At 40.1% G+C, this 14,063-nt stretch overlaps 1 protein-coding gene across 1 annotated transcript in view; it reads left to right on the forward strand.

Annotated features, from left to right (window-relative positions):
* Positions 1-14,063, forward strand: part of FER1L6 (fer-1 like family member 6) — a 115,496-nt gene that overhangs the window by 33,372 nt on the left and 68,061 nt on the right. Inside the window, exons 14-17 of the mRNA XM_055314259.1 lie at positions 986-1,086; positions 4,808-4,898; positions 7,809-7,928; positions 9,382-9,534. Of these exons, the coding sequence (XP_055170234.1) occupies positions 986-1,086; positions 4,808-4,898; positions 7,809-7,928; positions 9,382-9,534 (465 nt within the window). The remainder of the gene's footprint in view (positions 1-985; positions 1,087-4,807; positions 4,899-7,808; positions 7,929-9,381; positions 9,535-14,063) is intronic.

Below are 14,063 nucleotides of genomic sequence, written 5' to 3' on the forward strand. Positions count from 1 at the left end.
GCCAGGATCCCTGCCACACTTGGCATATTGTGGCTAACGTGATTGAATGTTTACTAAGCACTAAGTAGTGTTTGAAGAAGTCCACACCTCTCTATGGTGCTATAGGTAGCCGCTATTATTATCTGATTTTATGGGAAACTGGGCATAAGGGGGTTAGTTCACTTGTAAGAATAGAGCCTGGATTTGAACAGAGGTAGTTTGACCTACACATAAATTTTTAACCACTCCGCATTTTGCCTTTCTTATAGTGAAGGGGAAAGAGGGAAATGTATGTCTCCAGACATCAAACTTTGATGTGTAGTAGATAATGTGGTTTTTGTAAATTTTAGAAAAGCAGTGATAACATATACATTTCCTTTTAAGTGTCCTATCCCTCCAAGCCACTAAATGGAATACAGCCTTTAGGCCTAAAAAAGAAAAGTATGATTATTAAATACACAAGCATAGCAATTATCATATGCAATAGCAATTATCGTATGCAACCTGTCCTCCTCCTCTATAACACTTCACCCCCTGCTCAAACCCCTATAATCAGAAGAATTGATAACCCTTGAAATTCAGGATTATTCAGTATTACTATATTCCCATATAACCAATCAACTTAAACACTGCTTTTGAAGGTTTTTTTTTATAATTGTATCTAATTTACTCTATTTTGTTAGGTATTTCCTGACATTAGGTTTTCCCACAGGGTAGACTCTAAGTAAATGGTTCCCCTTTAGGAAATGATCTGGGATAGAAATTATGAATTTGAACAACACAGGAGATGACTTGTATTTGGAATGATTCCAGTTAAGAAAAACAAGGTTCAAAGTTAGAATGCAGTAGCATTTCCCAGATAGGGCATAAGAAAATGAGGAAACTCTTCATTCATTTCTAAAACACAAAATCAACAGAATAGTATGTCTGAGATAGTACAATCAGTGTCTCTGCTAGAGTGTCTCCTTCTGCCTCTCATCCCTCCACCTCTGTGATTTGTTTTCAGGAAGAGAGTATAGAAGAAGCAAGAGAATTGATCAAGATTTCAGAGACAGCATCAGAAGAGAAAATGAAGACAGTGCTTAGTGACTTCATCAGTCAAAGCAGGTACTGGGAGAAACAGCTGGCATATGAGTTGCTGAGCTTATATGGAATCAGCTTTTAATTACCTTAGAAAAGAGTTGATTTTCTATGCATTCAGATGGCCATTTTATAGAGCTCTATCCATCTTTATTTTGTTCAGTAATTTAGTGGCACTTCTGGCTTCACCGTTGCTTCCCGACATTTAACTAAAGCATAAAGCAAAGGGGGGGAAAAAGAGAGAGAAGAAAAGAAAGACTCACTGCAGAGACTTTTAAATGAAACAAGAAAAATGCTAGGAGTGTTATGCCCAGCATGCTTCCTCACATTTGGTAGCTACTCAGCAGCTATTTGACAATTAGATGGATAAGTTATATCAAATACCATTTTTAAAAAGATTTATTTATTTATTTATTTATTTATTTATTTATTTATTTATTTATGAGATATACACAGAGAGAGGCAGAGACATAGGCAGAGGGAGAAGCAGGCTCCCTGCAGGGAGCCCTATGTGGGACTCCATCCCAGGACCTCGGGATCATGCCCTGAGCTGAAGGCAGACACTGAACTACTGAGCCACCCAGAAGTCCCTCAAACGCCATTTAATAGAATTTTTTGTATAGCACAATAAGTACCACATAAGGACTCTGATTCCAGGTGGCAAACAATATAACAAAAGATTTAAAAATAGAGTATATTAAATGATTTTTAGAAAGTAACAAATAATTCCCAATTTTAGTGGCTTAACATAGTATTGATCTGAGTTTATGTGAGTTAGGAGTCCAGGTGTGGCTTAGCTGGGTCACTTGCTGAGACCCTCTCAGAGACTCCCTACAGTCAAGGCATTGACTGAGGGAGGCTGCAGTTACCTTGAGGCTCCAGTGGGCAGGATTCACTGCCAAGACCACTCATATGGTTATTTGCAAAATTCAGTTCTTCACGGGCTGTTGAGTTGAGGACTTTCAGTTCCCTGCTGGCTATTGGTTGGAAGTCAGCCTCAATTCTTTACCATGTGGGCTACCTCTCATGACATGGCAGCTGACTTCATCAGAGTGAGCAAACTGAAAGAGTCAGAGAGAACATGCCAGCAAGATGGAAATCATGGTCTTGTATAACCTAATCTTGGAAGTGACATCTCATCACTCTTGACATACTCTACTATGAGCAAGTCACTAGGTCCAGTGCACATTCAAAGGGAGGGTATTGCCCAATGGCATGAAGAGCAGAAGAAGGAGGTCACTGGGGGCCATTGTAGGAGCTGCCTAACACATAAAGAAATGACCTAGACTAACACTTGAAATTAATTAGCTCAAGACTTAAGCAAAAATGAGAATTTGTCATAATGGCAGCAATGAAGTGGCAGAGATTTATTTGATGGAAGGCAAAAACTAGTAGATAAGGGGTAGCTAAGTAGATAAATGCTAGTGTTCTGCTTTATAAGTTCTATCCTTCCCAATTTCTCAATTACTTGTCATTTTTGCTTTAAAAAAGGAAAAAAAACAAATAAATATATATATTTTCTTTCTATTAACCTTACTTTTTCATTTCTCATTATAGAAGCAATGTGTATCGGTGCTATTCCTGCTGTGAGCTAAATGCCACCTGCAATTCTCTTTAAGCATCTTTGAAAAGCTTCATGAGCTCATATTTTTAGAAACCATTTATGGGCAAATTATAGCTCAATAATTTTCTATATTAGGGGGTTATTTGGGATGATAATCATTGCCCTTTTTCTTCAAGTTTACAAGCAACTGTCAACATATTTATGAGGGTCACACAGAGCTCAAAACGTTAGTTTTATATTTGGTAAACTTGGATTTGAGAAAGCATCTTGGATCTGAGGTCAAGGTGGGCTTCCTATTCCCTCCCCACATTTGTGGTTAACCACATTTGTGGTTGAGCAACTGGACTTCTGGGTCCCACCACCTTCGCCACTGCCTCAGAGGAGACAGGCCACTTGCCACATGAAGGCAAAAAGGCTGTCCAAGGCCACAGCAGGCTGAAAGATGAAGAATGAACAGAAACAGGTGTCATGGTCATTTACTCTGATTCTGATGAGGAAATCAATGATTTCTCCTCCTGTGAGAAAGGGAGAGAAATCAGAAGTGCCTACCTTGTCTCCTTGAGCTGGTCCATCCTGGGAGTGTAATGGGATTTCTTGCGGCTCTCAGAAAGGTAGACATGTGGCAAAAAGATGCCTTCCTCAAAATAGAATCCATTTTATTCTTTTTAAAAATTAAGAGAAAATAACTTGACCAGTATGTCCACAGAGGATTTCAGGTAAGGTTTCTAATTGCTCTGACATAGGACCCCTCACTGTGAGGTCTGGCATCTTAGACTTCCCCTTTTGTTTCCTTGTTTGCTTTCATTTCTCTTTGATTTTTCTCATCACAGTATTAAATGTTCATCTTACCAAAAAAAAAAAAAAGGTAAGAATATATAAAGAAAAAGTATTCTCAATTCTCTCTAATCCCACTCTCCAGAGACAAGTGATTTGTCATCCTGGATTTTTTTCCTGTGCATTTGCAAACCCACACATTCCTAAAAACACTACATTTTTTCACAAATATTATACACTTTGTTCAGCAAGTTGCTTTCCCACTCTACATCCTATCACTGGCATATTCCTACAGTAGTCATGATAGTGCTCAGTGTTTAATTGTGTGATATGTATGACATATTTAACTGGTCCCTGATATATTAGTTATTTCTAGTTATTTTCCTACTATAAACAATGCTACAATAAACATTACTATATGAACATCTTCTTGCAAAATTTTTCAATTGTTTTTGAAGGACAGAATTCTAGTTTAATTTATGGATCAAATTATTTTGTTAATAATTCATTTTTAAGGGCAGCCCAGGTAGCTCAGCGGTTTAGCGCCTGCCTTCAGCCCAGGGCGTGATCCTGGAGTCCCGGGATCAAGTCCCACGTCGGGCTCCCTGCATGGAGCCTGCTTCTTCCTCTGCCTGTGTCTCTGCCTCTCTCTGTCTCTCCCTCTCTCAAGAATAAATAAATAAAATCTTAAAAAAAATAATTCACTTTTAAGACATTTAAATTTTGGCAAGTACTATCAAATTGTCTCTTGAACATTATAACAATGATTGGAGGAGAGTGACTATTTCCCCCACCAACCTTGAATATTATCCAGTTTTTAATAAGTGAAAATGGTATTGATTTTAATTTGCATTTAAGTTATCACTAATGAAGGCAATATATTATTTTCCCAAGTTTTAAAGCCATTATATTTCTTCTTCCATTGCATTTATAACTTTTATCATTTTCTTATTGAGCACATTTTAAACATCATCCCTCAAAATGTTACTAATCAGTCTTTTGTAGGACTGTGAGGACATATCTCAGGATTGAGTCAAAATATTTTTTACATACAACTTTTCAGGAAACTCTTGCTGTGTGTTAAATGTGTAAAATGATGAAAAACTGCGTTATTTTGTGTTTGTTGTTATGATCTTGGATAGCAATCATAATATATATGTATATGAAAGAAAGTAGGAAAACAAGCATCTATTCCTCCAAACTAATATAAAGTCTGGGCATCATTTCCAATCCTCACTTTGTCTCTTAGAAAAGTTAGCACACCATTTCTTAATTCTAAATGAGAAATCTTGGTTCTGCAGCTTTATCAACTTTCCCATTGTATTGCAGAAAGTATATTTGCAAATCTCTGGAATTCCATAAATGGATTTTCACTAAGTAGATTTCAGAATTGTTATTCTTCTCTTATAGTGCCTTTATCTCTGAAGCAGAGAAGAAACCCAAGATGTTGAACCAAACCACTTTAGATAAGAAACGACTTACGCTCTGTTGGCAGGAGCTGGTATGTGAAAATCTATTTATACTTTGAACAGAATTATAACATGTGCTTTAAAAATAAACCTCACAGATGAGGCATAGGTCATAGACCAGATGAGGATAAGGTTCTAAAGGTTATACATTTGCGTGATGTAGAAGCATGAGTGAGAAGGGTAAACAGGAAAGGAACAGCATTTATTGACCATTTATAAGAATGATCTAGAAGCCCACCAGTCCTACATCTTATTCTGATGGATTTCTCCCTTGCCCATTTTCTCGACATCTGTATTTTGTCAAAGACTATAAACTCTTTGACTTGACCTTTGCCTGGCAAATGGAGAGACCAGAAAAATAACTGTTCTTCCCCTCTTCCATTTCCTTCCATTAAGAATTCTGTTTTTAAAAAATTAAGAGAAAATTTAACTTGACTAGTATGTCCACAGAGAATTTCTGGTGAGGTTTCTAGTTGTTCTGACATAGGACCCCTCATTGGGAGGTATGGCATCTTAGACTTCCCCTTTTGTTTCCTCTGTAATTGATTTTCTTCATCAGAGTATTAAATGCTTATCTTACAAAAACAGGGCAGGAGTGCTGTGTCCTGGAGAACCCACACAGCATTGCATGCCTCACAGATCCTCAGTCCCTGTTGAATGAGTGATGGCTGAGAAATACCAGACCAAGTCAGACTCTGGATTATCTTACCTCAAAGCTTTAGTTCCAGCTGTGGCACCAAGGGATGCTTTGTATGAGGCCATGATAATTCCACAAAGAAAAATTACTCAGTGTTTGACTGGTCAGGGACATTTAAAAGATGTGAATGGGTCCCAGAGAAATTAAATGATTTTTCTAAAGGTCACAGTTAATTAATCATAGTCTAGACACTAAAACCCAAGTCTCTAAAGTGGTTTACCTTTCTTTCCAGGAAAATAAACAAAGGTTTGTGTATTCCTCCTCTGAACTCCAAGAGAGGCCAGATTTTCACTATATAGAAGATCTCCCTCCTATTTCATTTCTTCTTTAGCATCTCTGACTGCCCTTCCCTGCCTCTACAACATCCATATACTACATATTGCCCTCAGAACGCTACTGTCTTCTCAGAATCCAGCAGTCCTTGGCCCTGAACAAGTCCATGAATTTGATATCTTGTAGTGGCCCACCTTTCCCTCCTCATCTCTGGACCTCTACTTCCACCTTTCCAATGGACACGTCACCTGCTTGTCTCACAGCACCTCCAACTCAACCCATCCTATTATACCCATCAGCTTCCAGTCTAACCTTATTCCACATCCTGGATTAGCACCACTAGCTATACTTGCTGCTCCAACCAGAAGCTGGAACTCAACTTTGAATATTCATTCTTAACCCTCAACAGTCAATTCAACCACTGGCTCTATTGATTCTTCCCCTTGAAGACTCTGGAACTTGCTCCACTTCTTCATCCCCAGAATTGTTGCCTATACTGAGTTCCATAGCACCCACTAGGCTTAGACTACTGCCGTAGGCTTCCTCCAACCCATCTTCCATACTATAACAAAATGGTCTTTCAAAAACACAAACCCGATTAGATCACTATTGCTTCAAAAATCACTGGCATCTGTCAGCCCTACATACCCTCCATCTGTAACTGTTTCCTCTGTCTGGACTGTCTTATTTCTTCTTATTACCTGATGAATTCTGTTCATTGTTTAAGACTCAGCTCAAATGTCATGTCATCTATAAAACCTAGCTCTGCCTCTCTCTGGTCCCCTGGTATTTTGTACATATGTTGCTTTCAGCTCACCAAGCTATCGGAGTCTCAGGAGGAGGAAGCCTGTGTCTTACCCTGTCCTAGGCCTTGGCTCCTAGTACAGTGCCTGCTACATAGCAGGTATTCAGTCCTCCCAGGCAACACGTACATAGGGCGTCCTATGTGCCAGGCCCTGTGCTAGGTCCTGGGAACGCAGAACCATGAGGACTTGGCACTTGCCCTTGAGGAATTTATTAATTGACTGGCTTGTTCATTCCACAAACATTTATTCAACACCTGCTATGTGCCAGGAACTCTGCCAGACACTGAGAATATAAGAACAAAGTAAGACCAAATCAGAGGAGGTCCCTCTCCAGTGAAGTTTATATATTTGTTACCTTTAGAAAGGTATGCAACAAATAAACAAAAATGATTACAGATTATGATTATGAAGGAAATTTTTTAAGGGTACAGTGATCTGGAGAATGTGGGGGACATCGTGTGGTAGTGACATTTAAGCTGAGTGTTGAGAAGGAATGAGCCATGCAAAGTCCAGGAAAGAATGTTTGAGCAAGAGGAAAGCCCATGCATACCAGTCTTGAGGATGGACTGAGAGAGGCACGTTTTGGGTCCCCTTGAGGACCCATGTGTCAGGGACCCAGCCTAGGAAGCAATACGAGATGAGGCAGAGAATAGGCCAGGGGCACTCATGCCATTGTCTCAGAAATCACTGGAAAGAGTTTGGGGGCTTCCTAAGCACAAAAATGTGGCTGAATGAATGAATTCAAATAAACACTTTCAGATGTTCCAAACACTTGTATGGAGCTCACTGCCAGCATTTCTCAAATAATGCCAGCTTGGTCTGGAAGCAACCCCCAAGCCTCTAGAAGAGGTAGTAAGAGCAGTGAGGAAGGGCGTTGGTTCTGGACCCTGCTGGGGCTCCACTCCAGCTCAGCCTCTCAGTACTGCATTTACTCTCCTTCCTCTGCTATGATACCCACCTGTCAAACAAAGGTGAGAGGACTTTCACTGCCTTCATATGCCTATGAAATTTCTGTTAAATGGACAGCATGCACACTGGCAGATCCTGACTCAGGCTCATGAGTGGCTCAGGGTGGAACTTACAAGCCCCTTCAGGATCCTCCAGCAACAAGATAGTCCTTGTCCAGATTTCTAGAAAGAGCTACACTGACCCTTATCTTGTTTCAGGAAGCAATGGCCAAGGAGGCCAAGGGAATCATTCAGCAGCAGAAGAAAAAGTTATCTCTTGATGAAATCATCCACGAAGCAGAGAACTTTGTGGAAAAAATACGCTTCCTTGTTGATGAGGTAATCAACTCTAAAGGCAAACTTCCTTTGGGAGATTAAACCAAATGTATTCCTAGTGAGGTTTGAATGTTTGATAAGAGTGCCTGAGCTAAGCAGGCACTATTAGTTTAGGGTTGTAAAGGAGATTTTTAAATTAAGCCAAATATGTACAGCTTTGTTGATTTTTAAATGAAGTCTGCATATTCAGCAGAAATAAAAAGCACATTCCTTAATGGAATAAAGAAAAGTCAAAATAAGTATGGGACCTTTGATAAGCTTTCAACTGTCAAAGGATTTAAACTCATATTCAGCAAAAGTCCAAACAGCTTCTCATTTTAAAGTTAGTTGTAAACACTATCTTCTGTGACTTCTAGAATGATCTAAAAAGATCCTCCTATTTGCTTCTGTTAGATACTGGGTTTTGTGTTGGAAGGTTTCAAGGAGAGGTACATACCTACTGCTTCTGTCAGTCTCAAAAGTTGTATTTCTTGTTGCAAATCTATCACTCCCTGGGGACCAAATAAGCAGTGAGATAGGAAGTCATGTCAACAGAGGCAGGAATTTTATTAAGCACCTAGAAGGTTCAAACCAAGCATCAGGACTTTAGGTCTGTGCCTGACTGACCCTCTAGGAAACCTCCTCACTGATATTTCTGTTTCCATATCAAGAGAGAAGGCATGCCCTTTTGGGAACAAATGACACCAGAGGATTATAGGGTTAAAAGATAGAACACCTGCTTTGAGCCCAGGAAAGTCAAAGCATAGTTTATGACAATGCACCTCCCTTTTGCTTTGGGCCAGCTATGCTGGCTCAGAAATATGCATTTCAAACACTCACATCCTAATGGGCCTCTTGGCAGGGAATTCTGTAATTCCTATCTCTATTAGCTCAATTTTAAAGTAGAATTTTATGTGCAATTTAGTCAAGTTTCTCCTGAAGAACCACCTAAAATGGAGCTTAAATACTTTGCAGCCATATTTTACATCGTAAGTCCCTTGTAGAATTGTTTTTTCCTTCCTTGACAGTAAACAGAAAGACATTCATGGATCTTTGTTTCTGCTTTTTCATTAGAATATTCTGGAGTGTTACCTGGCTCTACGGAGCACCCATGTTTGAGGATAAAACATTATTATATGATTACAAAAGAAGCAAAAACAAAGGGGAAGATGTTTTGTTTTATAGGCAGACATAAGTAGGCCACCAGGGGTGCCAAATCGTGGGTACACCTTGCATATCAGTAAAGCACAATAGCACAATTAGGTATATGGGGTTTGCACGTACTTGTAAGTCATGATATAAGACTTTCTCAAAGAAGCTGCACTTCACTTGCTTGCTTTCATAGATGGGTGAGTGGCTAGATGGTTTAAGTCACAGAATTTATTTTACAGAGGGGGACTGTTTCAGGATAGGGGAAATCTGGAAGGGTACCTGTTAAACACCAACTCATCAGATCCATTCCCCTTCATTCCCACAGCCACAGCACACCATTCCTGACGTCTTCATCTGGATGCTTAGCAACAACAAGAAAGTGGCATATGCCCGCATTGCCTCCAAAGACCTGCTCTATTCCCCCATCAGGGAGCAGATGGGCAAACACTGTGGGAAGATCAAAACTCATTTCCTCAAAGTAAGTCTGCACTATTTTTGACTCAAAGACAGGAAATCTCCATTTTTCTCAAGTCTATCAGTATTCCTAGTGTTTGTCTATATATCTGACTCTTCCCCCAAACTTTCAAATGTCTGAGAACAGACAGCAGAAACACCTAGTCCCCTCTTGATTCAAACTGTGATTTTGTAGATCATCTTGAGGCTGAATATTTTTCAGTTTTCCAATTACTATGTCAACAGACATATATAAAGGTTTTTTTTTAACCTGGGGGTGTACCTCAAGATTGCTTTAATTTTTATTTATTTGATCACTAGGAGAAACAAACATTTTTTTCTGTTAGTTTTTTTATCTTTTCTCTTGTGCAATTTGTCTGTGTCATGTTTTCATGTGAGTTCATCTACATTTTAAAGATAAATTACAAGAGAAAAGATTTGTATTTCACAGAACTGGTAGCTTAGGATTCCTGTGGCCTTCAGTTGTTAAATTCATCTTGGGTCCATGCACCCTTCATGAAGACAGGTCACTTAATGCCTCATGAGTGGACAATCATAGATACAATCTTTGGATGGATGCTGCTGCTGACTCTAAATCAAAATTTGAGCTTTCTTAGAGACCCTGTGTAATTTATCTCTACTACAAATTTATATCCCAGAAGTAGGCTTGAGCAAATCTGGAGAAAGAGTGGTCCAGAGGCTTACCACTCACCACTGATTGACAAGAATGTGTAATTTGGCTGATTAGCTCTTCCTAACTCATCATAGACTTTCCTAGCAATTCCAGTTCTGATTTCTTGCTATTATATAATTATCTTCTACTGTCTCAGAGGGAGGGTGAGAAGCCTCATGAACCATGCCATATGAAGAATGGGTGAAGAGAAGACTGCTTGACTGAGAAGAGTCTTGATGGCATGATAGAGTTTTGAAGTGATTGTAGGGCTACCACATGGCTGATGAGTTGAGTGTGTGTGTGTTTCCATAGGATAGAAGCTGGCACCATGATAGCTGTTGTAGGGAAATAGCTCCCTATACAGAGGTCCATATTTGTTCTTTGTCCCCTTAATATAAATACAACAATGGGCAGCTAGGTTAGATAGCCTCTAAGCACCATCCAAACGTTAGAGTCTACCTTAGATGTGATTGTTAAATGTCGCAGACAGAAGAGGCAATAGGGATAATGGTTTAATGCTTGGGCTTTAAAACAAGGTGAATCTGGGTTGAAACTTGAATTAGTTGGTCAGGGCTGCTATAACAAAGGACCACTGAGTGGTTTAAACAACAGAAACATCTCACAATTCTGAAGGTTGGAAATCTGAGTTTAAGATATCGGCAGAGCCATGCTCCCTCTGAAAGTGCTAGGGAAGCACCTGTTCTAGCTTCTGGTAGTCCCTTGGCTGGTGGAAGCATAACTCCAATCTCTGCATTATGTTCTCTCTTTGGTGTGTATCTCTTCATATGAAGTCCTTTTTGTAAGAATCATATTCCAGTTTGACTTCATGTCAACTATATCTGCCATGACCCTATTTCCAAATAAGATATTGGGGATTATGACTTAAATGTATGAATTTTAGGGAGATACAGTCTAACCTACTACAGAATTCTGGGGCTAATATTTATAAGTTGTGTGACCTTGGGCAAGTCACTTAACATCTTTGTCTTTCCTATTCTTCACCCATCAAATGGAGATGGTACTGAGGGCTAAGTGGGTAATTGCTCATAAAGAAGGCAGAGTGGACTCATCCTGAATAATCACTCAATAAATGTTGGCATTCAAACAAATAGCATCCAACATCTAGAGAACGTTTCTGGAATCGTGTTCCTGTTCATATCTGGTGAAGTACCTGTGGCTCTGTATGTTATTTTCTATCATGTGTGTCTCATGATTCTTAAACTGATCTCTGTAAAATTGTAACGGAAAAAAAACATTCACTCTAGTTATTTACCACAAATGTCAGGGTTCCTCTTCAAATTTCTCCATCCAAGGAATTCTGGGGTCACAAGAAACATTTGTCTTAAAAATAGCAAATTGTTTCAGACGGCTCTATGCTAAAAATACTAGAAAAGCAGTGTAAAGTTCCTCCCTCCTAAATATTGTGATGTATGCTGTCTTTATTTAAAATTAGAACAAAGAACAGCTGTCACATGAAGCCCAAGGATGGACATAACAGAATTTAGAAGCTTCACCCTGTGGCCTTGGCTTACGTCTGTCTGTATTTTCCTTTTGCTGTTGGAATTACTTGGGTGATAGCTTTTTAAATTTTGTTGAATTCAATTGCACTGACTTGATGAGACATCTTGATAAGATGACTCAGCAAAACTATTTTCATTTCAGTTTTGATTGTCACCCTTTCTTTTCCTTTCCTCTCTCCACTTCTCTTTATGTCCCTTTCTCCTCACTGAAATGGTAAGTCTGAGAAAAGCAAGAGGGGCACCAGGGAGGGCAAAGTGTTTACCCACCTACCAGTAGCTCTGGTTTCTTAGCTGGGAATTAAAAATGCAGGAAGACAGAGCAGAGAATGCAAAAATTTCCAAAATCTCCAGAACAGAGTTTCCTCAAAATTTATGCTGTGGAACAGTTAACCTTTGAGTGGCTCCATGAGCATCCATGGTCAAATTCATCTAGGAGGTTGCAAGTGCCCACTAGCCAGTAGAGGGCTCCCAGAAGTTCTGCTGTCAGGAAACATCTCTAACTTTTAAGACCCATGCTTGCCAACATTATTCATCTAGAATAGTTATTTACAAATGTTAGGAAACGACTTTTACTAGGGTCCCAGTTTGGGGAATATTAATCTAGAGGAAACCAAAGTGCCTCATCTGAAGGCACATGGCCAAATAAATAGTAACAGTAAATCATGATCCCTAGTTCCATGGTCTTTCTTGTTTTCCAATTTAAATATGTTCATAATGCTTTAGTGAACAGGATAGAACTGCTGGAACAAAATTTTCTGAGCTCAGCCCCGTCCATCCTCCAAAGGAGCAGAGCTTTCCTGTTTGGCTTAGGTCTTATCACCTCTGTAACTCTCGTAGCTGTAGGATAGAAAAGGACATTCCTGACCAAAAGGAAACTACTTGTGGGAGGAGATAGATGCAATCAGAACCCAGATAGAGGGTGGCATTTCACCTTCCTTTTCTCTTCACCTGTGTGAAGTCACCACTCCGTGTGAGTCCACCCCAGCTGGACTCTAGGGAGCCCCTCTTCCGTCTCGCCTCCATCTGAATCCCATCTCCTGAGTCCAGTCACTTCTCAGGACCCCAGCCTTCAATCCAGCCTTCCCTAGGATGCAGCACCAAGTGGTGGCTGGGTTGTGCCACAGACTGAAATCTCTACAAGGCAAGCACACCCTCTCTTTCTAATACCGGTTGACCAACTTCAGCACGGTTTGTGTGAATTACCATGTCTTGTCCACATAATGAGCAAGATTCCTCAGCCTTGTCTGTGTCATTCTCTTTCTCCTCTGAAGGCTTTTAGCAAATCCCTTCTTGGCTCAGAGTAAGCATCACTAAATGTTAGCCTGTATCACCACAGTTAGTTCCCAGCCTTGTATCTTGGTTCTCGCCTTCCCTCTTCCTGGGATGCCTTCTCTCACTGGTCCAACTCCTGAAGTATCCATTAAAGCCCAGTGAAATATTTGACTCACAAAGAAAAGATGGAAATACCTGCTACTGCTTCTCTGCTCTCTTAGCATTTTCTCCCTTACACCTGACCTTCCACTTGAATAAATGAATGAAAGTCGGCCTCCTTGTCTAGATGTGAGCTAATGACAGGGGGCCTGGAAGTGTGTCTTGGTCGTTGTGTTGCCCTCCCCACCCCACTGCCTCGGGAAGGCCTAGTGGCACTTCAGGTAGTTACTAAATTCAGTTGCTGAAAATCCATTTAAGGAACCCACAGAGCAAGATAGAAAGGTAAACAACCATGCTCAATTTTGGATTCAGGTGCTCTCCACGGGTGCCCTGAAATCTGTCAGAGCAAACTGTAGCCTCTCATGTAGGATTTTGTGATTCTTTCTGGAAAAGAAGTGGTTTGTAAGGAAGGGGAAAATATGGACCGGAAATCTGAGGAAACACTAAGAGACACTTAGCCGAGTCAACAAGATCTGGAGAGATAGCTACTCTCAGAATGAAAGTCTTGCCATCAATCCTGAACACAGCTGAGTCTGGGGTTTGGGAGTCCTTAGTTGGAGGAAGGAGTCCCCTAACCCTGGTGACTAGGAAATAAAGAAGCCATACTGCATTGAGTTATATCCTCCACATCTTGAGAGCACATGCACCTGCATATGCACATCTGTATGTGCAGACACATACTATTTACACTAAGACGCACAGATTCAAGCAAACATAAATAGAAATCCAAATCGGAGTACATTCAAAGGAGAGCATGCAGGGTAAAAAGTGAACTTGAAACCACGCTGCATCAGGAAGGAATGAAGGGACTAGAGATGGTTAAGAAAGGACAGCAGTAGACAGGTAGGTCTCTTCAAGCACAAGGAGGCCTGACTTTTGGAAGAAGCACATGAGTCCTTCTGAATGAAGCAAAGAGGTAGAGAAGCTGTG

Source organism: Nyctereutes procyonoides, unplaced genomic scaffold, assembly GCF_905146905.1.
Source record: "Nyctereutes procyonoides isolate TBG_1078 unplaced genomic scaffold, NYPRO_anot_genome, whole genome shotgun sequence".
NCBI classification, from domain to species: Eukaryota; Metazoa; Chordata; class Mammalia; order Carnivora; family Canidae; genus Nyctereutes; species Nyctereutes procyonoides.